This window comes from Mesoplodon mirus (genome assembly GCF_964341445.2).
Source record: "Mesoplodon mirus genome assembly, chromosome: 7".
NCBI lineage: Eukaryota > Metazoa > Chordata > Mammalia > Artiodactyla > Ziphiidae > Mesoplodon > Mesoplodon mirus.
Genome location: NC_138983.1, coordinates 115,944,195 through 115,971,753, shown reverse-complemented (window position 1 = coordinate 115,971,753; position 27,559 = coordinate 115,944,195). Strand labels below are relative to the sequence as shown.

The 27,559-nt window shown below is 34.7% G+C and overlaps 1 protein-coding gene across 1 annotated transcript; it reads right to left on the bottom strand.

The window, feature by feature from the left end:
• Nucleotides 1-10,951: 10,951 nt before the first annotated feature.
• LOC309807776 (eukaryotic translation initiation factor 2 subunit 3-like) lies at nt 10,952-12,747 on the bottom strand. Its single transcript, XM_082627703.1, has one exon. The coding sequence runs from the start codon at nt 12,738-12,740 to the stop codon at nt 11,322-11,324; it is 1,419 nt and encodes a 472-aa protein (XP_082483829.1). The 5' UTR covers nt 12,741-12,747; the 3' UTR covers nt 10,952-11,321.
• Between the last annotated feature and the right edge of the window lie 14,812 nt (nt 12,748-27,559).

Genomic DNA, 27,559 nt, shown 5'->3' with positions numbered 1-27,559 from the left:
CAGTGAAAGGCCCGCGAACCGCCCCCACCCCCGAAAAAAGAATGGAAAGAAATGGAACCAGTTTTTTATTATGTTTATTTTATACTGTCATTGAGGGTTAGTGGATAAAGTATTTCCCTCCTTCCCTCCCTCCCTTCCTTTCTTTCTTTTTTGGGAGGCTTATAAGCTTAATTTTAAATATATAGCATAGAAATTTAGCTTCTTATAGTAACCTATGAGTTCATGAGGCCATGTGTACGAAATGACTTTTGTGAGTATAAATCAAATGTAAAGAGTGTAAAGCCAGGTCCAAAGACTGAGGGTCTTTCTCATCTTTCTCTCTAGCTCCCAGAGAAGAGGTGTCTTGGGTTAAGTCCACAGTAACTCAAGGAGAGTTAAATGTAAAGTGCTGTTTTTTCACTGCAAAAATTACTTCAGAGTGAAATTGTAAAACCAAAGGCTGAGCTCCAAAAAGACCTCTGGGTGTAATATTATCAGTGTGATGGTTTATGGAAATACTTTGGGGCATCTGCATTCTGGCCAGCTGCCTGAATCAAAATGTCTCCTCTTGGGTCTTTGACTTGGACCTGACTAAACTAATTTACTCTGAACATGAGGCACACTATTCACATCAAAAACATATACTTAAATAGATATAAGGCAGCCTTCCCTTGGGGCTGGTTTTGCTTTGCTCAAGACGGGAGCTTGGCTGATCTCTGGAAAGATGGTCTAATTTCACTTTTGAGCCAGTAAAGCCCAAATCATCTGTAATGGCATAAACTTTTAAACAAGTCCACTGGAGAGGAAAGCCTGCAATAAGGCATTTATCAGTAGGTGAGTGGCAGTGGGACACTAGAAATGTAGTCCCAGTCAGAGTGGGCCCTTAATTGAATTCTACAAATGGTATCACTCCTGGATAGAAGAATGATGCACTGGTTATGGCAACAGGCTGTCAAGTCATTAAGATGCAGTTCAAATGTCCAGCTTGGCCCCTTAGTCAAGTTATTTAACCTCTCTGAATCAGTATCCTCATACATAAAGTCAGGAAAACAATGTTAGCCTCAGTGGGTTTTTCTAAAGTTTAAATAAAACACATATATAAAACATTTAGTGCATAGTGATCTTCAACTCTGGCTGCACACTGGAATGAACTGGGAAAGGTTTAAAAGTAAACCCAATGTCCCACCAAAATTATATAATCCTTTATGTTAATTGTGATGCATAAACTACATTTCCATTCTGCAGCAGTATGCGAATCATAAATGCCTCAATATAGAAAAAATTACTAAAAATAATTTGGTAAAAATTCACTGAAATGTTATTTCAATCCTACCACAGTGAAGAAGTTCACCCTACCTGGTCCATGTTATATGCCCATCCTTCCTTGCCAAAAATTAATCATGCTGAACCTTTGGAATACAGAAATTACTTTGTCCTTTAGAGATGACACAATCAACATTTATTTATCTTAAAATCAATATTCAAGTTCTTCCCTGGTGGTGCAGTTGTTAAGAATCTGCCTGCCAATGCAGAGGACATAGGTTCAAGCCCTGGTCTGGGAAGATCCCACATGCCGCAGAGCAACTAAGCCTGTGAACAACAACTATTGAGCCTGCTCTCTGAAGCCCACAAGCCACAACTACTGAACCCATGAGCCATAACTACTGAAGCCCATGTGCCTAGAACCTTTGCTCCACAACAAGAGAAGCCACTGCAATGAGAAGCCTGCACACCACAATGAAGAGTAAACCCCACTCACAACTAGAGAAAGCCCACGTGTAGCAATGAAGACCCAACACAGTCAAAAATAAATTTAAAAAATTAATTAAATTTTAAAAATTAATATTCAATATGAGTTTAATAAATTTCATTGAAATTTCTGATATATTATATTTTAATGTTTTATTTTATTTTAATATTATTTTATAATTTTACATTTATAATCTCATATGGGGTCATAATATATTCATTTTACTTATTTTGAATCTTTTATTCAATATTTTATTACCATATATATTTTCTTTTTCTTCTATTATTTTCAAATTCTGAAGGTCACAGGATTTTCATTAAATTCTTTCAAAAAGCCAAGCACCACCCTTCACTCTGCTTATCTTTGAGGTTCTCTTTGCTCCTCCCCCTGAACCCTAGAAGGTAGTGCCCTTCTTATATTCACATTTGGTTTGAAAATGTTTATTCTTGTTTTGTTAGACTCTTATGATTCCTGAATAAGTAGCAATTTAACACTTGACTTGCTGCAGCCAGCTCAGGGAAGGCTATAGAAATAAGAGAGAAGTTGATGGATCACAGAACTTAATGTAAAAATTCTGATAAATCTGTAAGATCTGTAGAAAGAAAATGGTGAGGATTCTAAGAAGAGTCAAAACACCAGTCCAGATAGGAAGAAAGCAGAGCCCCATCAATGTCAACAGTCTAGGGAAAGCTTTCTTGTTCTTACCTTTTTCCTTTCCTGCATTGCCCTGGGCAGAATAGTACCCACTGCCACTGTAATAAAAAAAACAAAAACAAAAACAAAAAAAAATCCCCAGCAGTCCCAGCCCATGCCTGGAGCTGGGCTGGGCTGGAAATTAGTTAACAATGAGTAGTGATGCTTTGCCCACTCACACTCAATCCTCCTGTTGTTGGGAGAGTTGGGAGCTGACATCTCACAGCCAAGTCCCTCTAGGGCTTTTCTCAATTGAATACTCACCTCTGTCTCAGAATCTGCTTCATGAGGAAACTGACCTGGCTGCATTTTGATCTGCTAGCTCTTGAACCAGACCCTCTACCACTTCTACTTCTTGGGCTTAGGGATTATAAATCAGGGAAGTATTTTATTGGGAAAAGGAAGGTGTAGGGAATTCCTCTGAGGTGCTGGGTAAAGGTTGCCTGGTTACTTAAGCACAAACAAGTTGTTGAGCCCTGACTAAAACTAGACCTTCTGAGTGGAGGCACATCTTCTACTCTCATATCCCATATCCTTTCTGGAGGAAAAAATACATTTCAGTACAGAAAACCAGTCTGAGTACAGTTTACTAAAGATTGTTATTTTTCACAGAAGCATTGGTAGATTCCAAATTATTCTATTGGTCCATTATTACAAAATCTTAAGAATGGAGAAGCCACCAACCTCAGAAAATGTTCATACAAATGAATGTCATCATTTGGAGTTCATGCCCTGTCATTTGGAGTATTAGGTCAGATTACCTCACACCTGCATTTTTGAAGGTGGTAGTGTCACATAGACATCAAATTGAGCATTTCAAGCCCTTTATTTGAAGGGACACTACTGGAAGCAGGTTGGTTATATCAATTGTTATGTAATTACCAAACTGGAATAGGCATTACCAGGTCCCTCTATAATGAGCTGTGTGTAGACAATCTGCCCACTCTAGTGGTTGGGTTTCCAAAAGATATTTATCACAAGACTCAAAATGAATATTCGGGAAAGTATATTATGAGTATGACTAAACTTACGTTGTACAAATGCTGTATACTTTACTAAACAGTAAAGTTCTAAAAATGTACAGATAAATGGATAAGACAAAACTGTATAATTGAGTTATTGGTTGAAGTTTTTTTTTAATGTAATAAAACAGTTGAGAGAAGCTAAAAATTTTTTAAATGTTTTATTTGTTTTATTTATTCTTTTAAAATGAACTTTGAGGCATAATTTACATACAAAAAATGTGTCCATTCTTAAAGTACAGTTCAATTAGTGTCAAAAAATATAATCTGTGTAACCATCACCTACAAAATTCCAGTTTGGCCCTTTGCAGTCAATCTCCTCCCACTCCCAGCCCCAGGAAACCACTGCTTTACTCTCATCATAAATTTGCTTAGTATTTTATAAACATTTGCTTACATTTCATATAAATCTACAAATAGTATGTATTCATTTTTGTCTGGCTTCCTTTGCTCAACATGGGTTTTTCAGACTTATTCACACTGTTGCACATATCAGTGGTTTATTTAAATTGCCGAATGGTATTCAGTTGTTTTGAATATTCCACGTTTTGTTTGTTCATTCATGTGTTAATGTACATTTGAATTTTTACCAGGTTTTGGCTAATATGGCTAAATCTATTATTTACAGTCTTTATGTGAACATATTTTAAAAATAATTTTAAATATTTATTTTGGAATAATTTTAGATTTGCAGAAAAGTTTTGATAGTACAAGTGTTCCTATGCAGACTTACCTCATCTTTCCCTAAGGCTAACATCTTACATAAACATAGTACTTCATTAAAACTAAGAAATTATGTGGGAACAGATGTACATGTATGACTGATTCACTTTGTTGTAAAGCAGAGACTAATAAAAAAAATTAAAAAAACAAAAAAAACCTAAGAAATTAACATTGTATAGTACTATTAACTATACTATAGACTTTATTCAAATTTCACCAGTTTTCCACTGACATCCTTTTTCTTTTCTAGGATCCAATCCAGGGTACCACATTGCATTTAGTAATCATGTCTTCCTAGTCTCCTTCAATCTATGACAGTTTATCAGTCTTTCTTTCCTTTCATAATTTTGACAGTTTTGAATAATACTGGCCAGGTACTTAATGTAATGTCTCTAAAATAGGGGACATTGTCTGATGTTTTCTCATGATCAGACTATGGTTCTGAGTTTTGTGAAAAATGCCAAAAAGGCAAAGTGCTCTTCTTACAGTATCACATCAGGGATCATACTATATCAACATGACATCATTGGAGTTGTTAATCTTAATCACTTGGTGATTTCTCCACTGAAAAAGTTACTATTTTCCCCTTTCCATACTCTATTGTTTGAAATCAAGTCACTAAGTCTAACTCAAGGGTAGAAGAATTAAGCTTCACCTCCTTGAGGGGGGGATTATATACACATATTACTTAGAATTCACCAACAAGGAATATTTGTCTTCTTTTACCCATTCACTTATTTATTTAATAATTTATATCTGTATGCACTCATTATATTTATTTTATTCTTTAGGTTTATATTAATTTCCAACTGGTGCTGTAAAAAGTTACCACAAACTTAGTAGCTTAAAACAACACAAAGTGATCATCTTATAGTTATGGAGGTCAGAAGTCTGAGATGGGTCTCACTGGGCTCAAATCAAAGTCTTGGCAGGGTTAATTCTTTCTGGAAATTCTAGCAGAGAATCCATTTTCTTGCCTTTTGTAGCTTCTAGAGGCCATCCGCATTTCTTTGCTCCTAGTCCCCTTCCATCTTTAAGGCAGCAAAATCCAGTGAGCCTTTTTTATACTGCAGTACTCAGACACTGAGACTCCTTCTTCCTTTTTCCACTAATAAGGACCTTCGTGATTGCATTGGGCCTACCCACAAAATCCACAATAACTTCTTCATCTCAAGGTTAGCTGATTAGCAAGCTTAAACCTGTCTGAAATATTAATTCCATTTGCCATGTAATGTAACATATACATTTTATTGCCTCTCTCAGGATTATTATCGACTACATCATTTATTTTGCTGCTTAAATTGATCCAGCTTTGGCTTTTTTAGGTTAGCTCCTGTGTTCTTTGCACATATCCCAATTCTTTTTGTAAAAGTAATTCCTTTCTTTTTGCCATGACAAGATGTACTAGGTGTGTGTCTTGTTTTTTCCCTATTCCAGCCTTAGAATCAGCCACTTCTCCAAGGTGTCTTGATTTTCTTTATTGGAGAATGGTATTTAGAAACCAAGATCTGGAAACTGGGTGTGCTTATAGTTACTGGGGTATCACTGCTTCTAAGCCCTCAGTGGGCAAATCTGATATATATATGTATGTATAGTACCCCATATATACACACTCATCTATAAGTACTTCTGCATCTGACTGTCTGTACATATATTAAAATAAGCATGTATTCATATTTATTTCTTCAACTCTAATCCAGCACTGCATGCCTTGTTATAGACTTCTCTCTTTTTTTATTTGTAACTTCTTTCTTGGACAGTGAGAAATCTGGTTCCCATTATCTACAATTTATTTACTTATTTCTTTAGTCCTAGTATACATATAAAGTAGATTTAGCATTGCTAATCCAGATCTCTATGGGAAACAAATTTATTAGATAAAGTAGTGTTTGTATACATTTCTTTGGTCTTTAGCCATACAGTTCCTAGTCAAAATATCATTTCCAAAGTTTCTTAGGTCAGATCTTTCTTCCTCAACATTTTCCATGAGATTGTATTATGCATGCTTTTGTAATAGAGTTAAATTCATTTCTTACTGTTTGCATCCCAGCCTGGGATACCCTGACTTTGCAGCTGATATGTTAACAAGTTGCATACAACAATGTTCACTTTTTTAAAAATAGATTTTATATTTTAGAGCCATTTTAGGTTTACACCAAAATTGAACAGAAAGTACAGAGTTCCCATATACCCCCCACCCCCCACACATACTCAGTCTCTCCCACTTTCATTATCCTATACAAGAGTGATGCATTAGTTTGTTTTTTTCTTTTTTTAATTTGTATTGGAGTATAGTTGATCTACAATGTTGTATTAGTTTCTGCTGCACAGTAAAGTGAATCAGTTAGTTATTCATATACAATATATATCTATTCTTTTTTAGATTTCCTTCCCATTTAGGTCACCTCAGATCATTGAGTAGAGTTGCCTGTGCTAAACAGTAGGTTCTATTAGTTATATATTTTATACATAGTAGTGTATATGTGTCAATCACAATCTCCCATCTCATCCTCCTTTCCCCTTTGGTAACTATAAGTTTGTTCTCTACATCTGTGACCCTATTTCTATTTTGCCAATAAGTTCATCTGTACCACTTTTCTAGATTCCATATATAAGTAATATCATATGATATTTGTTTTACTCTTTCTGACTTACTTCACTCTGTATGACCGTCTTTAGGTCCATCCACATCTCTGCAAATGGCATTATTTTGTTCCTTTTTATGGCTAATATTCCATTGTATATATGTACCATCTTCTTTATCCATTCCTCTGTTGATGGACATTTGGGTTGCTTCCACTTCCTGGCTATTGTAAATAGTGTTGCAATGAACATCGGGGTGTCTGCATCTCTTCAAATTATCATTTTCTCTGGATATATGCCTAGAAGTGGGATTACTATGTCATATTGTAGCTCTATTTTTATTTTTATATTTTTAGGTCACACCACACGGCATGCAGGATATTATTTCCCTGACCAGAATGAACCTGTGCACCCTGCATTGGGAGCTCGGAGACTTGTAGCTCTATTTCTAGCTTTTAAAATCATATCAAGCATTTTTTTCAACCACAATGCTATGAGATTAAAAATGTTCACTCTTTTTAATGCATAAATCTATGGGTTTTAATAAATTCATAAAGTTATATATCCATTGACTCAGTACCATACAGAGCTGTTGCATCACTGTAAAAATTCCCCTATCCATCACACCTTCTCTCCTCCAACCCCTGACAACTACTAATTAATTTTCCATCCCCTATAGCTTGCCTTTCAATAATGTATAAATGGTATCATATAAAATATAGCTTTTGGGTCTAGCATCTTTCTCTTATTAAAGTACAATTAAGTTTTTTGCATCTGAAACTGAGCAGAACACTGTGGGATCCTCCCAAATATAAAGGCTCCTCCATGTACCCTGCCTCTTGCTTGCAGTAAAGCTGAAGTCTCCTAAGCCTTCCCTGAGTCACAAAAGAACAGGCTCAAACAGTTAATGATTAGGACAATAGAGTCATAGAATCTTTAGTTCCTCCCTAAAGGACACAGATAACAGAGTCTAATGCACTTTCTTGACTTATTTTACAGATACTATAACTGCCACCAGAGTGAAAAAGCTAACTGCATAGTGACAGACTGTAGCCATGACATAAGCTGCTCCATCCTGAGCAGTACTGAATCTATGGCTAGCACAATTCCAAGAACTGGTCTCAAGAGAATGGGATTAACACTATTGCTCATAATAATCTGTATCTTTGTGGACATCAAAATAGTGGTGGTTTATTCTGCCTATATATGTAAGGGAGTAACAGATGTTGTCAGCAAAGAGATGCTACAGATGCATGTTGACATTTTTCTCTCAAAGACCTCAACACCATTTCTCAGACTAAAGCAGTTACAGAATATGGACATTTGCCCCTGATCCTATAGAAATGGAATGATGTCTGACAGTGGAGATTTGTAAGCAGCCCATAAAAGCTAACACATAATAGACTTCAATAAGCTATATTTTAACTTAACCTTTATGCCTGGTGCACCCATGCTTCACTAACCTCTAGCCCTAGAATAATACCTTTCAAATCTTTTGATTACACAATGCTTTGCCTAAAATGTTGATGATTTTCTAAGATTAAAGAAGTAGGAATGAAGAATAAGTAGTTAACAGATGAATAGATCTATCCCCTAGCTTCCAACTGAGTGAAAAAGATAATATCTAAAGAAAAATTACGAGGAGTCAGCACACAGTGAAAGATGACAAAGACTCTGACTTCCTCCCCAAATGATTAGCTGCAACTAGCTTCCCCTTTCTCTCTTTAAAAATTCTCATGATCAAGCAGAATCTTCAGAGTTGGTTCTTGGACATGAATCCATCTTCTTCCCAGGTTGCTGGCTTCCTGAATAAAGCAACTTTTCCTTTCCAACTAACACTTGTCTCTCCAGTATTGGCTTTTGAGCTGTGAACAGCTGAACCTGAGTTCAGTAACATCTTGTTGCATGAATCAACAGATTTTTCCTTTTTACTGCTGAGTAATACTCCATCACATGATTCATTATGGTTTGTCTATCCATTCACCTATAGAAGAATTTCTAGATTGTTTCCAGTTTGGTGTGATTATGAAAAAAAAGCTGTCATGAACATTGAATGTAAGGTTATTTTATTTTATTTTATTATTTTATTTTATTTTCTGTGAATGTGAGTTTTCAATTCATTTAGATAAATGCCTAGATACATGTTTGCTGGGTCATATAGTAAGTGTACATTTAACTTTATAAAAACTTATAACGTGTCTTCCAAAGTGTTTGCACCATTTTGCATTCCCATCAGCAATTACTAAGCCTTTTTTTTTTTTTTTGGCTTCACACCCTTGACAGCATTTGGTATTGTCAGTTTTTAAAATTACTTAACAAATTTAATGGGTATATAGCAGTGTCTCATGATGATTTTAATCTGCATTTTCCTAATGATAACTGATCATGAGTGTTCCTTCATAGGTCTATTTTCATTTCCATATGATCTTTAGTGAAGTCTGTGTTTATGTCTTTTGCCCTGATTTTAATTGTGTTGTTTGTTTTCTTATAGTTGAGCTGTAAGTGTTCTTAATATATTCTGCATACAAATCCTTACTCAGATATTTGATTTGCAAATGGTTTCTCCCAATCTGTGGCTTGTCTTTTCATTTTCTTAACAGTGTATTTTGTAAAAAAAAAAAAAAAAAAGAAATTGATTTTAAAGAGGTCCAATTAATGATTTTTTACTTTTGTGACCCATTCTTGCTTTTGGTGGCATATCTAACAACTTAACTGCCAAACTTAAGGCCACAGAGATTTTCTTTTGTTTTTTCCCACAAATGTTTAAATTTAGGTTTTATATTTAGGTCTATAATTCATTTTGAGTTAATTCTTTGTATGAGATGTGAGATATGTGTTGAGACTTATTTATTTATCTTTGTATGAGGATGTCCAATTATTCCAACACCATTTGTTGAAATGATTGTTCTTTCTCCATTGTGTTGCCTTGTGCCTTTGTCAAAAATCAGTTGACTATGTTTATGTGGGTCTATTTCTGGGTTGTCTGTTTTATACCATTTATATATATTTCTATATATTCATATCACACTGTTTGATTAAAGTAGCTTTAAAATAAGTCAGAATTTGGCAGTGTAACTTCTCCAATTTTGTTCTTCTTTTTCAGAATTTTTTGCTCATTATACTTCTTTGCCTTGCTGCATAAATTTTAGGATCAGCTTCTCAATATCTACAAATCCTTCTTGAGAATTTTACTCTATAGTCAATACAATACAAATTAGTGAGAACTGGCATCTTGACTATACTGAATCTTTCAATGCATGAACAAAGTATATCTCTTCATTTAGATTCTTTAAAAATTTTTCTTTCATTGGTATTTTATAGTTTACAGCATACATATTATGATCATATTTTTTTAATACTCTTAAAATTCTGCAGGGCAGATAACTAAGTGAAATCAGGATACCTGACTAGACAAAGATTTAGTGATCAGGATCTTGGCCACAAATACAATCTCTTACTCTTAAACTTTCAATAGTTCTCCATTATACTGTAGGAAGACTTCAAACTCATTAGCATGAAATTTACATTATAATGTGTAATGAACTTTCCATTCTTAAATTCTACCACACTTTCATAACCTTAGTTATAGTTAATATAATAGTTAATTCAATAAATAAATTGGAGTGCTAGTGTTATGTGTTAAACACTGTGCAAATTCTGGAGTTACAAGTCTTTGTCTTCCATCATTTCAATTCTGTGACTAAACAGACAAGTCAACAGATAAAAAAATATTTAATATTATTAATGATAACAATTTATTTACTGTGAAGCTTCAATGAAAAATTATACTTAATTCTTACCATAATCCTGCAAAATATCTAATTTCAAAAATTTTGGGAGATTCTCTGGTGATTCAGTGGTTAGGACTCCATATTTCCACTGCAGGGGGCCCAGGTCTGATCCCTGGTTGGGGAACTAAGATCTCAAAAACCACGTGGCACAGTCAAAAAAAATTTTTTTGAAACCAAAAAACATACTTGTCAATTTGAAAATGATACAAAGAAATGGAAAGATACCCAGAAGGATCCAAGATCCTTCTTGGATTGGAAGGATTAATGTTGTTAAAATGTCCATACTACCCAAAGCAATCTACAAATTTAATGCAATCTCTATCAAAATACCCATGACATTTTTCACAGAACTGGAACAAAGAATTCTAAAACTTTTGTGGAACCACAAAAGACCCACATTTCTTTTTCTTTTTCTTTCTTTTTTTTTTTTAAGAAGAAAACTTTTATTTCAAACAGATTCAGTTGCATGTGTGCTACAGCAAAGGCTGTTTGTAGCAGTTTCCTTTCAAACCTGCACTGATGTATAAATTAGACATTACTTGGGAATGATTAATTTCTGGTAAAATGTAGATTCAATCCAACATTATGCCAATTTTTACATTTACTGTAGACCCTATTTTAGTACTAGAAGTTAAATTTTCATAACCAAAAAATGAAAATAACCTTACAGCTACTCCTAAGGTAATGAACTGTGAAATTAACTCCTCACTATTGCTTTGTAAATATACCCCTAGGTTTTAAGAGAAATTCCCACTTCCTCCAAATCTGTTATTTAATTCTTCAGTCATCATCTACTGTTGGCTTGATTGTCACTCCTCTTCTTATTTGACCCCAACCAATTAAACGCCAGTGTTTCTCAACTCTTCGGCTAAGTGTAATTTTTTCTCCTACTTCTGTGCACACAGGATTAGTCAAAACGATTTTGCCCAAATCAGCCTTGACTGCACTAACTCTTCCTCCTGTCGACAGGGATCCTATGTTCACCATAAGCACTTCATTCTTAGACAGCTTTTGCACTTTTGCTGCTTTCTTGTCTCCTTCAGTGCGTACACCTAGAAGCCGTCTAAGCAAGAAATAGGAAATTTCCAGTTCTGTGAAGATCTCAGGTAAAGCTCCAACTGCACCAAGTACCTGCCCCACCATTCTGTCAGCCCGGCACAAAGTGGGGTCAATTTTTGTTCCAACTCCAATAAGACCTCCTGGAGCAGCATACTGAAGATCATTATGCTCTGTGAAAAGTGATACAATTTTGGAAAAGATGGGTTTACACATGAGCTTTCCTTCACTATCTTTGGAAACAATACCAGGTCTGACTTCTATCTCCTGGCCCACCTTTAATACTCCTTTTAGAATACTGCCACCAGCTACACCCCCCTTAAGGTCATCAACTTCACAGCCAGGTTTGTTGACATCAAAGGATCTAATAACAATAAGTCGGGATTCTGAAGTAAAGTCTCTTGGAGGTACTGGAATTTTCTTTACTATGTACTCACAGACAACTTCAATATTGTATTTTAGCTGAGCAGAAATTGGAATAATAGGAGCTCCTTCTGCTACTGTACCTTGTACAAATGCAAGGATCTGTTCATACTGTTCTTTAGCCTGGCTTTCTTTTACCAAATCAATTTTATTTTGTAGAATCAAAATATGCTTCAGTTTCATGATTTCTATAGCAGCCAGGTGTTCAGAAGTCTGGGGCTGAGGACAAGACTCATTACCAGCTATCAACAGAAGAGCTGCATCCATCACTGCGGCACCGTTCAGCATAGTAGCCATCAAAATATCGTGGCCAGGACAGTCAACAAAGGAAATATGTCTGACTAATTTGAAGTTCCCTTTGGTCCCTGGAATATCTGTAGGAAACTCATCGGGTGTACTACTTCCACAGGATCTATAACATTCTGGCCGAGGACAACTTGGGTCGTCAAGTTTATAAATCTTAGCATTAGCATAGCCAAGTTTGATTGTAATGTTTCTTTCTAGTTCATTTTTGAACCTGACAGTGTGAACTCCAGAAATAGCTTTTACAACCTTAGACTTCCCATGAGCTACATGACCAATTGTACCTATATTAATTGTGGCCTGTCTGCTGATAACTTCATGTGAAAGTGGCGTCAACTTGGTAACATCCAAAGTGTTGAGATCTTGCCGAGAAAGGTGCGGCTGCCCTAAAGTCACACCAGCCTCACCCCCCGCCATCTTGCCTGGAGAGCCACATTTCTGACATACAATTTTCTGACAAATTTGGGAGAGACTAAATAACATTTCCATGACACATTTTTGAAAGCCTGTTATATGCTAATAGGGTGACAAACAGCATCTCAGGAAAGACCAAGGTCCCAGCAAACCTGGACACGTGGTCACACTATATACTAGGTATTGTTCTTCAGAAAAGAAACCAAGATTCAGAAAAGTTTATTTATCCAAAGTTACCACTGATACACTGCATTTATTAAGACAACTACAACACTTGAGAAGGCAGATAGTGGCAGAGCTGAGATTCAAATACAGCTCAAATTCTTTCAATATATTTTTATTTGCTGATCAAATGTGGTCACACCTCTTTTGAAGCGCATTTGTTATTTATTTATTTACTTACTTATTTGACAATATATCATATACAGTCAATCATATTCATACACTTGTATTTTCTCCTGTTCTGGGTTACATGTTCTTTTTTAGGAAGAGATTTTCTTAATCTTGAGATCTCTACTTGGAACCTTGAACAGTGTCTTTTTTAACTGAAATGAACATCACTAACCATATGCCAAGTAGTTCCAAGACTTAAATAACTGTTCTCTACAGACCTGTTCCCTTTTTTATTTTAACAACGTTTTGAAGTATAATTGCTTTAAAATGGTGTGTTAGTTTCTACTATATAACAAAGTGAATCAGCTATACATATACATATATCCCCATATCTCTTCCCTCTTACATCTCCCTCCCATCCTCCTTATCCTACCCCTCTAGGTGGTCACAAAGCACTGAGCTAATCTCCCTGTGCAAACAGTTCAGCTGGTTGTTTTCAAGGCTCAGGAGTAAGAAAGAGAAATGACAGGCATTCCAACAGATAGATGGATATGAGTAAGTCACATATGCTCAGATGCATGATGGCACACACCATACACATATTTCAAGGCCTCATATATATTATACTTCTCTTCACCACTTACATATTTCAAGGCCTCAATTATGTTATACTTCTATCACTTAGTTTTTCCTAGTTTCTCTGGTTCTCTAAATCTTTATAATTTTCCACATATTAGTCTTTATTACAATTTTATGAAATATATTTCACATACCACAAAATTCATCCATTTAAAGTGTACAATTCAGTGCTTTTTAATATATTTGTTGTTGTGGAGCCATCACCACCATCTAACTTTTGAACATCTTCAGGACCCTAAAAAGAAACCCTATGGATATTAACTGTCATACCCCATCCTTCAACACCCTTAGGCTCTGGAAACTACTAATCTACATTCTGTCTCTGGATTTGCCTATTGTGGACACTTCACATACATAGAATCATACAAGTGATCTTTTGTGACTGTCTTCTTTCACTTATAATGTTTCCAAAGTTCATCCATATGCAGCATGTATAAGCACTTCGTTCATTTTATTGCCTAACAATATTCCACTGTATGAAAATACCACTTTTTAAAATCAATTCATCAGTTGATAGAAATTTAAGTTGTTTCTACATTTTGCTATTATAAATAATGTTTCTATAAATGTTCATGTACAAGTTTTTGTGTAGACATGTGTTTTGTTTCTCTTGCTTATTACCAAGAAGTGGACTTACTGAGTCATATGGTAACTCTGTTTTTCACTTTTTGAGAAACTGTCAGACTCTTTTCCAAAGTGGTTATACCATTTTACACTATCACCGACAATGTATGTATGAAGATTCCAACTTGTCTCCTAACCAACAATTGTTCTTGTCTGTCTTTTTTATTTTAGACATTCTGGTGTTTGTGAAGTAATATCTCATTCTGGTTTTGATTTACGTTTCCATAATGACTAATGATGTTGAACATATTCTCATTTGTTCCTTGGCCATGTCTATATCATCTTTAAAGATATGCTCATTCAAATCCTTTACCCGTTTAATACATTGGGCTATTTGTCTTTTTATTGTTAAAGTTAAAGAGTTCTTTATACCCACTGGATATAGGTCCCATGGCAGATGTACAATTTTCAAATATTCTCTTCCTTTCTGTAGGTTGTTTTTCATCTTTCTTGATGATGTCCTTTGTTGTATAAGTTTTTAATTTAAATGAAATCAAATGTATGTATTTCTTCTTTTTTGTGCTTTTGGTGTCATTTCTAGGAAACCATTGCCTAAGCCAAGGTCATGAAGATTATTCCTTTATTTTCTTCTAGGAGTTTCATAGTTTTCAATCTTACATTTAGTTCTATATCCATTTGAGTTAATGTTTTCATATGGTATGATGTAAGGACCCAAATTTATTAATTTCCATGTGAATATTCAGTTGTCTGGGAACCATTGGTTATTACTTTTAAAAGATTATTTTCCCATTTAATTTCTTGACATTGTAAAAAATTAATTGTCCACAAACATGGGTATTTGTTTTTAGACTCCCAATCAATTCCATTGATTTTATATGTCTATCCTTATGCCAGTACCACACTCTCCTAATTACTATAGATTTATAGTAATTTTGAAATTGGGACTTGTGAACCCTCCAACTTTGTTCTTCCTTTTTAAGATTGCTTTGTCTATTCTGGGTCACCTTCATTTTCATATAAACTAGGATCATCTTGTCAATTTCTGAAAAAAAAACCCCTGGGATTTTGATAGAGATTACATTAAATCTGTAGATCAATTTGGGGAATATTATAACATTAACAGTGTTAAGTCTCCTGGTCCATGAACATGGGATATTTTCTTACTTATTTAGATCATTAATTTCTTTCAATAATGTTTATAGCTTTCAGTGTACACATTTTGCTCCTTTGTTAAATTTAATTCCTGTTACTTTAGTCTTTTGCTTCAATTATAAATGGGATAGTTTTCATAATTTCATTTTCAGATTAGTGTATAGAAATACTATTGATTTTTGTACCTTGCTCTCATATCCTACCATACTGTTGAACTCATTTATTAGTTCTAATAGGTTCTTAGTAAATTCCTTATTATTTTGATCATGACATCTGCAAATATTTTTACTTCCTTCTGATCTGTATGCCTTTATTTCTTTTTCTTGAACAATCATCCTGGAAAGAACATCCAGTACAATGTTGAATAGAAGTAGTGAGTGGACATTCTTGTCTTGTTACTGACCATAGTGACAACATGCTCAATTTTTCTTTATTATGTACGATGTTAACTATGGGGTTTTCATAGATGTACTTTATCAGGTTTGAGGATAAACTGATAGATGATTGATGACAAACTAATAGAAGATTGAGGAAGCTCAATCTTCTATTTGTCAGTTTTTTTTATAATGAAAATGTATTGAATTTTATCAAATGCTTTCTCTGTATCTGTTGATTGATTTTCATGTACTAAACCAACATTGCATTCCCCTGATAAATCTCACATGGTCATGGTGTATAATTCTTTTTTTATGTTGTGGGATTTAATGTACTAGTATTTTATTGTGAATTTTTGCATATATATTTATAGGGATATTGGTCTGTCATTTTCTTTTCTTGTGGTATCTTTCTCTGATTCTGGTAACAGTGTAATACTGGGCTAAGAATGAACGGGAAAGTGTTCTCTCTCCTATTTTTTGAAGAGTTTATGAAGAATTAGTATTAATTCTTTATTAAATACTTGGAATGGATAGAATTCATTAGTGAAACCATCTGTCCTGTGTTTTCCTTTGTTGGAAGTTTTAAAATTACTAATTCAATCTCTTTGTTATACATGTATTTAAATTTTCTATCCCTTTTAAGTCACTCTCAGGAGTTTGTAACTTTCTAGGATTTTGTCCGCTTTATCTAACTTACACTATTTGTTGTCATACAGTTATTCATAATCCTTTTTTATTTATGTAAGGTAATGTAATGCAATGTCCCATCTTTATTTCCTGATTTTAGTAATTTGAGTCTTCTCCTGAGTCCCTTTATTTTTTCCTTCTTGGTTAATCTAGTTAAAAATATGTCCATTTGATTTTTTAAAATTTATTATGGTTATTAATTCTCTCTTTCACTTATTTCCACTCTAATTTCCTTCCTTCATGTTGCTTTGGGTTTAATTTGCTCATTGTTTTCCTAGTTTCCTGGGGTAAAATGTTAGGTTATTGATTTGGATTTTTTTTTTACTATTGGCATGTACAATTACAAATTTTCCTACAAAGACTGCTTAGCTTCATCCCATAAGTTTTCGTATTCTTTGCTTTTGTTTTAATTCATCTCAAAGTATTTTCTAACTTCCCTTGTGGTAAACCTTTGGTTATTTAGGAATGTGTTACTTCTCATATATTTGTGAATTTCCCAAGTTTTCTTCTGTTGTTGATTTCTAATTTTATTTTACTGTGGTCAGAGAACATACTTTACATGATTTTAGTCCTTTAAAATTTATTATAGTTTTTTTTTCTAGTATATTATCTAACCTGGAGAATGTTTCTTAAGAATGTTTCATTTATAATTGAGAAGAATGTGTATTCTGTTTCTGCTGAGGTGTGTTCTATATTGAGTTGATTTATAGTGTACTTTAAAATTTCCACTTTCTTGTTCATAATCAGCTTTGTCATTCAATCCATGGTTGAAAGTGGAATACTGAAATCTCTGATTATTATTGTTAAATTGTCTATTGTTCTCTTCAATTTTGTCAGGATTTGCTTCATGCACTTTGGTACACTGTTGTTAGTTACATATATGTTTATAATCCTTATATCATCCTGATGAATTGACCCTCTTATTATTATAAAATGTCATTTGTCTCTAGCAAAAATTTTTATCTTAATATCTATTTTGTATGATATTAGCATTGTTACCACATCTATCTTTTGGTTATTATATGTATAATATATCTTTTTCTATTCTTTTACATTTAACTGATTTCTGACTTTGAATCTAAAGTGTGTCTCTTGTAGACAACATAGAGTTGGAACATATTTTAGAATACATTCTTCCAATTCTGCTTTTTGATTGGAGTGTTTAATCCACTTACATTTAATATAATTATATTTAATGTAATAAGGTAGGATTACTATGTCTTTTTGTTCCTCTGTTCCTCAATTTGTGCTCTTCAAATGTTAAATACTTATTATCTAGTGTATCTTTCTAATTCCCTCTTTGTTTTCTTTAATATATTTTTCGAGTTATTTCTCAGTTGCCCTGGGAGTTGCAATTAGCATCTTCATTTAAAAAATTTAATTTAGAATATTATTTAGTTTCAATTATATACAAAAAAACACTTTGCTCTAATATAACTTCATTCCCTCACTCCTCTTTTGTACTAATATTATCATACAAACTGTATCTTTATGTAAACCCATCAATACAAATTTGTAATTTTTGCTTTATGCAGTTGTCTTTTAAAATAGGTCAAGAAAAGAGTTACAAACAAAAGTACTTTTATATTGTCATTTATAATACCTATATAGTTAACTTACTAATGCTCTTATGGCTTCATGTGGATCCAAGTTAACATCTAGTGTTCTTTTATTTCATTCTGAAGCTCTCCTTTTAGTATTTCTTAAAAAACACGCCTAACAGTAAAGTCTCTTAGTTTTTATTTATCTGGTAATGGCTTCATTTTCCTTCACTCTTAAAGAAGGGTTTATCTGTATATAAAATTGTTGGCTGACAGTCTTTCACCTCTTTAAAAATGCCATTGCATTGTTTTCAGGGTTCCATGGTTTCTGATGAGGAAGTAATGTGTTACTTTTATTGAGAATCTCTTATGCTTCATATGTTTTTTCTACTGCTATTTTCAAGCTTTTCTCTTTGTCTTTTGATAAATGTCTTTGTCTTTATTTTAAAGCCTGGCTTCCTGGAACTGACTCCTTGATCGGTATAATTTAGTGATCAGTCGATGGTCAGAAGATTTCTTTAAATGCCTTTTTTTTTTTTTTTGCTAAGGGTTTAGCTTTTGTTTCTTGCTTGATCATGGCCTTAAAGTCAGGGAAAAATGAGTGATTAATGACTTCCTTTCTCAGGTCTTTCTTAGGTATACACAGAGCCTTGCCCAGGCTCAACCTTTTTCATTCCCAGGGATACGTAGGAGCTTTACAAAGTTTCCCACTTTGCCCTGTTCCCCTGCTGAGCTGAGCTCTGAGTCAAATCAAATAAACTTCCATACTAGACAAAAGTTTAATTTTGCTCTAGGATGCCTTTCACAGAGCTCAAAAAAGGCAATCAGCTCTCTCTGTCCTTTGTAATTCTGCTGGCTTTTGACCAGTGAGTTCCTGTGCTGGGGAGGGAAGGGAGATAGAAACGTCCCTGAGGTAAAATGTTATAGAATGTACTATGTTATTGAGGTTCAGCAGTTCTCTTGGATAAATGATTCTCAGTTTGTTTTGGAGTTTTGGTTAATTCCCACATTCTAAAATGGTTTATTTCTAGGTTTTTTGGTTTTTGTATTTGTTTTTTTTGTTTGTTTTTGGGGGTTTTGTGTTTGTGTGTGTGCTTCACATTTTCACTATTTTAGAGAAAAAGTTCACTGAGGTAACTGCCATTCTGGAAATTGATCACAACTTCTTGTCTCTTTATCATAAATTTTTCCACTGAACTACTACTAAACTCTTATTTTATCATTTAGTATTTTCCAATATAATTATGATGCTAGGGACTAAATACTTTGTATTTTCCTTATATACAATATATGTTTACAGTAAATGTTCAACAAATAATTTAATGTGACTATACTATATATCAATATTATCAAATTACCTTGATTGGTTCCAATTAATTGTCACACTTGATTCAGAACTACTGATATACATTATTTGATTTAATCCTTGCCAAAATTCTGCTGGGTCATTATTATTATTTCTATTCTACCATGGTCTAGAGAGCTACTTATATACTTTAGCAATGTCACAGAGCTAGGTTAAGAGGCAAAGGTTGAATTTAAGTCCACGTTTTTCTAACTCCAAGGCCAATCTTAGCTATAGTTTATAAAGCAAGAGGAAGTACTTCGTTATTTTTATTTTTCTAGATTATGAAAACCTTAGATCTTGTCAGCTTCCAGAACATTACATTTTACTTATTCTGTAATTTTGGTATTAGCTTCTGAACATTGTAAAACATTTGACTAAATTTTATGGCCCCATTAATTGGACAATCAGTAATGACACTGGGTTAACTTGGCTATTTTTACAATTCAATGACCTTGAACTCAGAATGACTGGGTTTGTGGAATGCAGAGTGAAAATTAGTGAAGTTATTCTTCCATACTTTCTCTTGCTTTAACAGTAAACTCTCAGAGGTGGCTGACTTTGAGTTGTACACACTCGACCCACATCCTGTTTGTCTTGTCAATAGAATATCCAAGCAGGCTTCCTCACATCCTGTGGCCAAGGCAACAGTGTCATGGTTTTCTATGTTCTATGGTTAAGACAGAAGAAGGCTGGCACCCAAGGAAACTCCGTATGCCCACCTGTGTCCTACTATCTTGGGAGAACATAAGGGAAACTGTGCTTGAGTTGACCGTGGTCAGTAGTCTTTATAACTAAGCTTATATTTAGATAACTGATGGTTTTTTTTTATATACAAATTTCTATTGAAAAAATAATGTACCTAACCAAATAGCTGCTAAAGGGCTCCTTGGAGCACAAAGATATGTACTGAAACACTAATATTGCCATTAACTGAGTATGCAGTCTTTTTTTAATTAAAATTTTTAATAACAGCTTTATTGAGATATAATTAATATACCAAATGTTCACACTTTTTTGAGGTGTGCAAATCTGTGTTCTTTTAGTATATTCACAGAATTGTGTAGCTATCATCACTATCTACATTCAAAATATTTTCATGACCCTAAACAGAAACACTGTGACCTTTAACAATCACTCATAATTCCTCCTGTCCTCCCCAGCCTTAGGAAACCACTAATCTATTTTCTGTTCTCTATGGATTTGCCTTTTCTGGACATTTCATATACATGGGATTATACAATATATGGTCTCTCTCTAAGCCTCACATTTCCCTTCTGAGGGAAATATAATTATTAACATCAATTATCTCATTGAGTCACACTAAAGATAAAGAGTTAGCATACATGAAATCAGTTCATAAAGTTATTCAAGTACTAATTTTAATTATTTTAAAACCCGTGCTTCAATTTTGATATTGATTTATCCCCATATGAAAAAAGTAATCACTGATAAAGGAGAAGGGGTATTGAACTGCCTGAAGTCAGGAATCTCATTTATAAGGAGCATAAAGCAGCTCCTCAATTAATGATTATTCATGCATGGATGTGGGTCCTCTAAGCTCACCTAGGTATCTTGAAGAACCAGACTCAGCAGAACTCACCAGTGAATATTACAGTCATGAATACTATATTCTTCTTGTCTTTGGTGTACCTCAGGAGTAGTCCCTCATTTTCAATGGAAGTTTTGTAGTCATGAATATAATAATTTATGATAGATTTTCTTGTCATTTTTTAGGAAGGTTTGTGTGTGTGCTTAAAGTTCTATCATTATGACATGCTCTAATATTTTATTCTGTTAGATTAGGGTTGAGCTGTATTTTATGAATAATCTTTGACAAACACAGACACAACTGTGTTTACCCTACATACTATAAATTATATTTGAAGTAAAATGAATAAAGCCTTCCATGCCATGAAGCAAAGAGCAACCCCAGCTTTCTCCTTTACACCGTCTAAACTGTTTCCACTGTCAAGAGGAGGTCAGAGTAACTTTATCTGAAGTCAATGAGTCAATTATTAGGATGGACAAATTCTATTGGGTTAGGAAACAAGAGAGGGAATCTGAGCAATGAGAGATTTTCACTGTATCCTTGGAAATTATGTGGATATCATTCTCAAGTAAGGTAGCATTGCCTATCTGATCTTAAACTAATATATTTTTTCTTTCATGACAATGGAAAATAACATTTATAAAATACAAAAATCTAAAAAGATGCACAATTTCAAAAAATCTATTAAAAAATTAACCGTATTATATATGACCCTTTTTGCCTTCATCACTCTATTGAGGGTGAAATATGCTTTGTTTATAGTTCAAGGTAAACCCTTGCTGTAGCCACTTGATAAATTCTGAGACAGTAAAGACCACTGAAAATTCACTCAACTTGATGTCTAGTAAAGCATCAAGTACAGATGAATAAGCATTCAATGATTTTTTTTATTATGAATCGTGTCAGCACTATCTATATTTCTTAAAAAGGCAAACAGAGTATCCATGCCTGGATTAAAAGTAGGTTCTCAATAAATGTTTTCTGAATAAAAATGTAATGCACAAATTCAAAAGCTTCAGCAGAATGAAAATATTGAATCAATGCCTGAATAAACAGTAACACATATATCTTCATCAGTGATCTGCAAATGCCCATACATAAAAGCAAAAAATGGTCATCTAAAATCTCTAAATAAATAAAACTTCTCACAAATACTATTTTCCCAATATGTAGATCTATGAAAGAGGTTTCACCTGAAGCATTGGCTACATTGTTTTAAATATTAATATTGTAATATAGGATTAAGTGAAAAATTTAATCAGAATGTATAATATATATATGGGCAGACATAAACATTGCTTTTCAAAACCTTAACATCAGGAACTGTATTTGCCTTAACAATTTTCTCTTGTGCTGTTCAACAAAGAATCATATTATTTCCTGTCAGGGAACTGGCAAGTAGTCACCAATTTCAATTCATCTGGAATCAGGATACTTCAAGTAATTTAGAATGATTTTGCTTTATTAAATATTTCAGTGGGACTTGGAACTTTCCCCTTAATGTCTTCAGAATGATTTAACATTATTATTTTTGAACAGATCCCCACATTCAAATTGAATGTCCCCTGTTAGGGAAAAGAACCAGCACAAACCTTTTTCTTCTGACCCACGAACCAACCAGATCCAGAATCATAGTAGCATCTAAAATAAGTCCACTTACAGCCAACCACAGAAAAAAAGAAATGTTGTGGCCATAAGGATTTTCTATGAGTAAATGTTAAAATATCATATAAAATCCACTTTCCCATGACATCATGTTTCAATCTACTCTGGTTAATTAATGGTTATTAAGTAAGTAATGTTTAAACATTTTGACAGAGCACATAAACTATTGAAGGTTTCTTCAGAAGGTTGCCTTTGAGGCATTCGGTACATATACATCACATCTCTAACAAGATGAACTGTACAAAGATATTCTGGTATCTTATGAATTTATCTTGAAATAAATCCATATTTCATTTAATGTAGATAATATAGAAAGGACAACTTCTTCCTTATTGCCTGGGAGTGATAATTCTGATTCTCTTAACCTAGCTAAAGACACTGCTCTATTGAAAGTAGCATGTTGAGGAAAGTATGAAATGAGATTATAGGGATTTTTATTAATGGAAGATGTAAGGTTATCCAAGCTGAGTGAGTGTGAAATGGAGGATAGTTTGGAATCTAAAGTGAAAAATATATATATACACATAGAACCTTAAAAGAAGCTTTCTCTTGGGCTTCCCTGGTGGCGCAGTGGTTGAGAGTCCGCCTGCCGATGCAGGGGACACGGGTTCGTGCCCCGATCCCGGAAGATCCCACATGCCGCGGAGCGGCTGGGCCCGCGAGCCATGGCCGCAGAGCCTGTGTGTCTGGAGCCTGTGCTCCGCAACGGGAGAGGCCACAGCAGTGAGAGGCCCGCATACAGCAAAAAAAAAAAAAAAAAAAAAAAAAAAAAGAAGCTTTCTCTATTTAAGAAAAACATAAAATCATGGATCATAGTTCTCACTAGTTTGCTGAAATATATGGCCTCTAAATAGAGATACCTTTGTTTGTTTATGGCACTACTGTATTCTCAGTGCTGAAGAGAGTGCTGGGCACATAGTAAGTGCTCAATTAATGTGTGCAACGAGGGACTAACTGATCCAAGAGGTAGCCTTACTCAGAGGCTTCCTCTAGGACTAGTGACTCAGTGTAAGTATGAGGAAAGTAAGAGAGATAGGATCCAGAGTTGGGAAAACTGGTCTAGGATAAATATGCCACTGATGAGGTAAATTTATCTCCTGCATTTTATTCCTATATGTTATTATAATAAAAATTTTTTCACTACAAGTTATCTGTAAATGTTCCTTCTCTGCCAGTACATGAACTAGAGATTTGATGTTGGAAATAAGAAGATAATATGCACTGAAAGAAGAAACACTTGGGTTTGGAGGAAGAAGGAACAAAATATAGGTAAAAAAAATGACCTGTATCTGAGTAAAGAAGTAAGTTGCAAATTCTGTTCTTAAATTTACCTTCAATGCTTTTCCAAAGATTACCAAAAATAAATCTCTAGATGAAAATTGCACAATAGAATTTTCTTTGATGATGAAAATATCCTTTAGTCTGCACAGTTCAGTACAGTAAGGACTAGCTATATTTACCTACACTTTCAATGTAGCTAATGCAACCAAAGAAGTGAATTTTCAATTTTATTCAATATTAATTAATTTGAGCTTAAATTGCCACATATGACCATTGGACAGTGCAGGTTTAGATTTATGTTATCTATAGTTGGGTGTTTATCACTGAAGTGGAAGACAGGAGACAAATGACCCTGGTAATTTATGCCAGGGTCAAAGAGGGCTGGTGCTGGGAGGTACTGCAGTTCACAGCTCTCAGAGTTGCTTTTTCAAATAGGAAAGTTGTGTTTTCTCTTACAAGAGGAAAGCAAAATCAGTCTTTTCCTTATCACATAGTAGCAGGCCATTATACAAGACCTAAAGGATAATAAATCAAGGGTTCCCAGAAATTCTTTTAGTAATAGAAAACAATGAGGGTTTGTGATGTTTCAGATGAACAGGGAATGTTTGTCTTCAAGTATCAAAAATAGTACCTGGATTTGCAGCCTTACCACTGAGCTTCAGATCTGAAAAACAAGATAAAGGGATTTTATTACTAAACCCCAGAGCTGTCAAGTCAGAGTCAGATGAAGCATTGCATTCATCTCTAATAAAGAATAAAGTGTCTGCAGGGCAAAGGTCCAGCTCTATTAGACCACACACAGAGAATTAGGTGGGAAGAATTTCAACTAGCAGTCTGAGAGGGGGTAGGATAAGAGAACAAGCAAGGGAAAAATGAGCAAGAGTTTTTATGTGTTTGTGCATAAGAAGTAAGAAATAAAATGAAAATCACTGTGGTTTTATTTAGAACATGTCCCCAGGACATGTGGATTCTCATAGACTGTGCTGGTAAGAGGGAAAATAAGTACCACTTCTGCAGAGAAATTTGGCAGTAATTATCCAAGAGCCATTCAATAAGTACATTTTTGACCCAGAAAATTCATTTTTAGAAAGGTAGCATAAAAATAATCATAATTGAGGGGCTTCCCTGGTGGCGCGGTGGTTGGGAGTCCGCCTGCCGATGCGGGGGACGCGGGTTCGTGCCCCGGTCCAGGAGGGTCCCGCGTGCCGCGGAGCGGCTGGGCCCGTGAGCCATGGCCCCTGAGCCTGCGCGTCCGGAGCCTGTGCTCCGCAACGGGAGAGGCCACGGCACTGAGAGGCCCGCGTACCGCAAAAAAAAAAAAAAATAATAATAATCATAATTGTGCAATGATACAGCTAAAGGCAGCTCATTGAAACAGTAGTTATTGCAGCATTGATTATAATACAGAATAATTATAATTGAATGTCTATCAGTAGAAGTTTGGTTAATTAAATTATGTTACTTCCATACAAAGGAACATTATGCAATCATAAAACAAACATGTTGGTAAATGCCTATAAAAGAATGAGGGTTTATACTTTTTTTTTTTTTTTTTTTTGCGGTATGCGGGCCTCTCGCTGTTGTGGCCTCTCCCGTTGCGGGGCACAGGCTCCGGACGCGCAGGCTCAGCGGCCATGGCTCACGGGCCCAGCCGCTCCGCGGCATGTGGGATCCTCCCAGACCGGGGCACGAACCCGTGTCCCCTGCATCCGCAGGCGGACTCTCAACCACTGCGCCACCAGGGAAGCCCGAGGGTTTATACTTTTATACACATTGTTTTTCTTCTTGTATATCTGTGTTTTTAAAATAGTCTTCCATAAATTTCCAAATTTTCTTAAATATTCTTACAAATATTTAAAATACATTAATTTTAAAATACATTAATTTTATAATTAAAAAGTTGTTTTTTAAAATGGTCATGATGTTTTTGTTTTACCAAATATGTTTTTAGCTATTCTGTATATTCTTTCCTATCTTGATTGTCAGGGAGATCCACTGTATCTGTAAACAGGTGGAGATTATACTCTACAAAACATAACCCTCTTTGGTACCTCTAGGAATCTCTGCTGCCCACAGATCTAGGAGAACTTTAAATTATACAAGCAGTCACTAAGAACTATAGATAGTGTGTAAACTGTTTTATCCACTAATGGTTTTCATTTGGCTCATGAGATTTACATTCTTGGCTACTCATTAACTTTAATAAGCAGGGAGCTATTTCACAGCTGTTATCCTAGAATTGATCAGTGTTGTTTCTTATTTCTCCTTGGAGAGATCCATAATTGCATGAGTGGATGAAACTGTCCCCAGAGTGCATGTCCATTGCTCCATATTGGTCATTGAAAATTGCAATAGATTTTCCAGAGAGTATGATGTCAAGGTGTTGTAGACCCATTTCCTCTGTCTCTACAATTCCATTCCTGAGGATAAAGAATTTTGCTTCTCAATTATTACCAACAGTACTAAAGTAACAACAAAAAGGGAAAGATAGACAAAAGTAAAGCCAAGAAGAGAGAAAAAAAAGAGAGAAAATAAATTCAACCTGTAGTGTAGAGGTAAGGATCATGGGAACAAATAAGCAGAAGCCTGGATTCACCCTCATGAACACAACAAGAAAACCTGCTAAGCATTTTAATACCTTATTGATGGGAGTGAGGAACAGCAACCCAGCAGCCCAGTGGTTCAGACCAAGAACCCTCAAGGCAATAGCAAGAACGTGGTAGAAGTACTAAGACATGGCTGAGGCCAAGAGCATATTTGAGGAAGAGAAGGAATGGTTGTGGGAAAATGACCTCAGTTAGGCTCAGCTGAATATCAGAGGCAAACACTCAGAGCTAGGAGACAAGTTCTTGACATCAGCATGTGATTAGTTGGATTTGTCATTTTTTTTAAATTCAATTTATTTAAACTAAAAAAACCCCAAATAACAAAAATAGCTCTACAATTTATCCCCACCCCCACCCCCCACCTACCACCACTGGCAACCACCAATCTGTTTTCTGTATCTATGATCTTAGTGGATTTTTTTAATTAAAAAAATTAGATTCTACATATAAGACAGATCATACAGTATTTGTCTTTATCTGACTTCTTTCAGTTAGCATAATGTCTTCAAGAGCCATCCATATTGTTGCAAATGGCAATATTTCATTCTTTTTCATGGTTGAATAATATTCCATTATGTACAATTTATTTAACCACTCATCATCAGTGGGTGCTTAGGTTGTTTCCAGATTTGTCATTTGCTGGGCACTGGTGGGCTTGCCCTCAGAGAGCTTAGAGAAATGTGAAATTCCTGGTAGGCTCTTACACTGACACACTGAGACCTGGTTCTTGGACTCTGAAAACTTGTTTGGAAAAAAGCTGACTCTGAAGGGGTGGGTGATTTGAGACAGAAATTTGGCTTCTATTGGTTGGGGTAAAATGAACTTAATTTCTTTATTTATTTTTCCTCCATGCTTAGCTCTGTAAGTTATTGAAATGTGCTTATAGGAAAGAAATGATCCTTAGCAGGCTTGGGTCTCTGTGCTCCCCAGTGATTGAGCTTACCACCTCATCCCAGTCCCTTTGCAAGAGATGAATAACAGTGAAATAATTCAATGCTTACCAAGGCTGACTTGAAACAGAGACAAAGGACTAATAGATGAACTAAATTCAGTATTTGT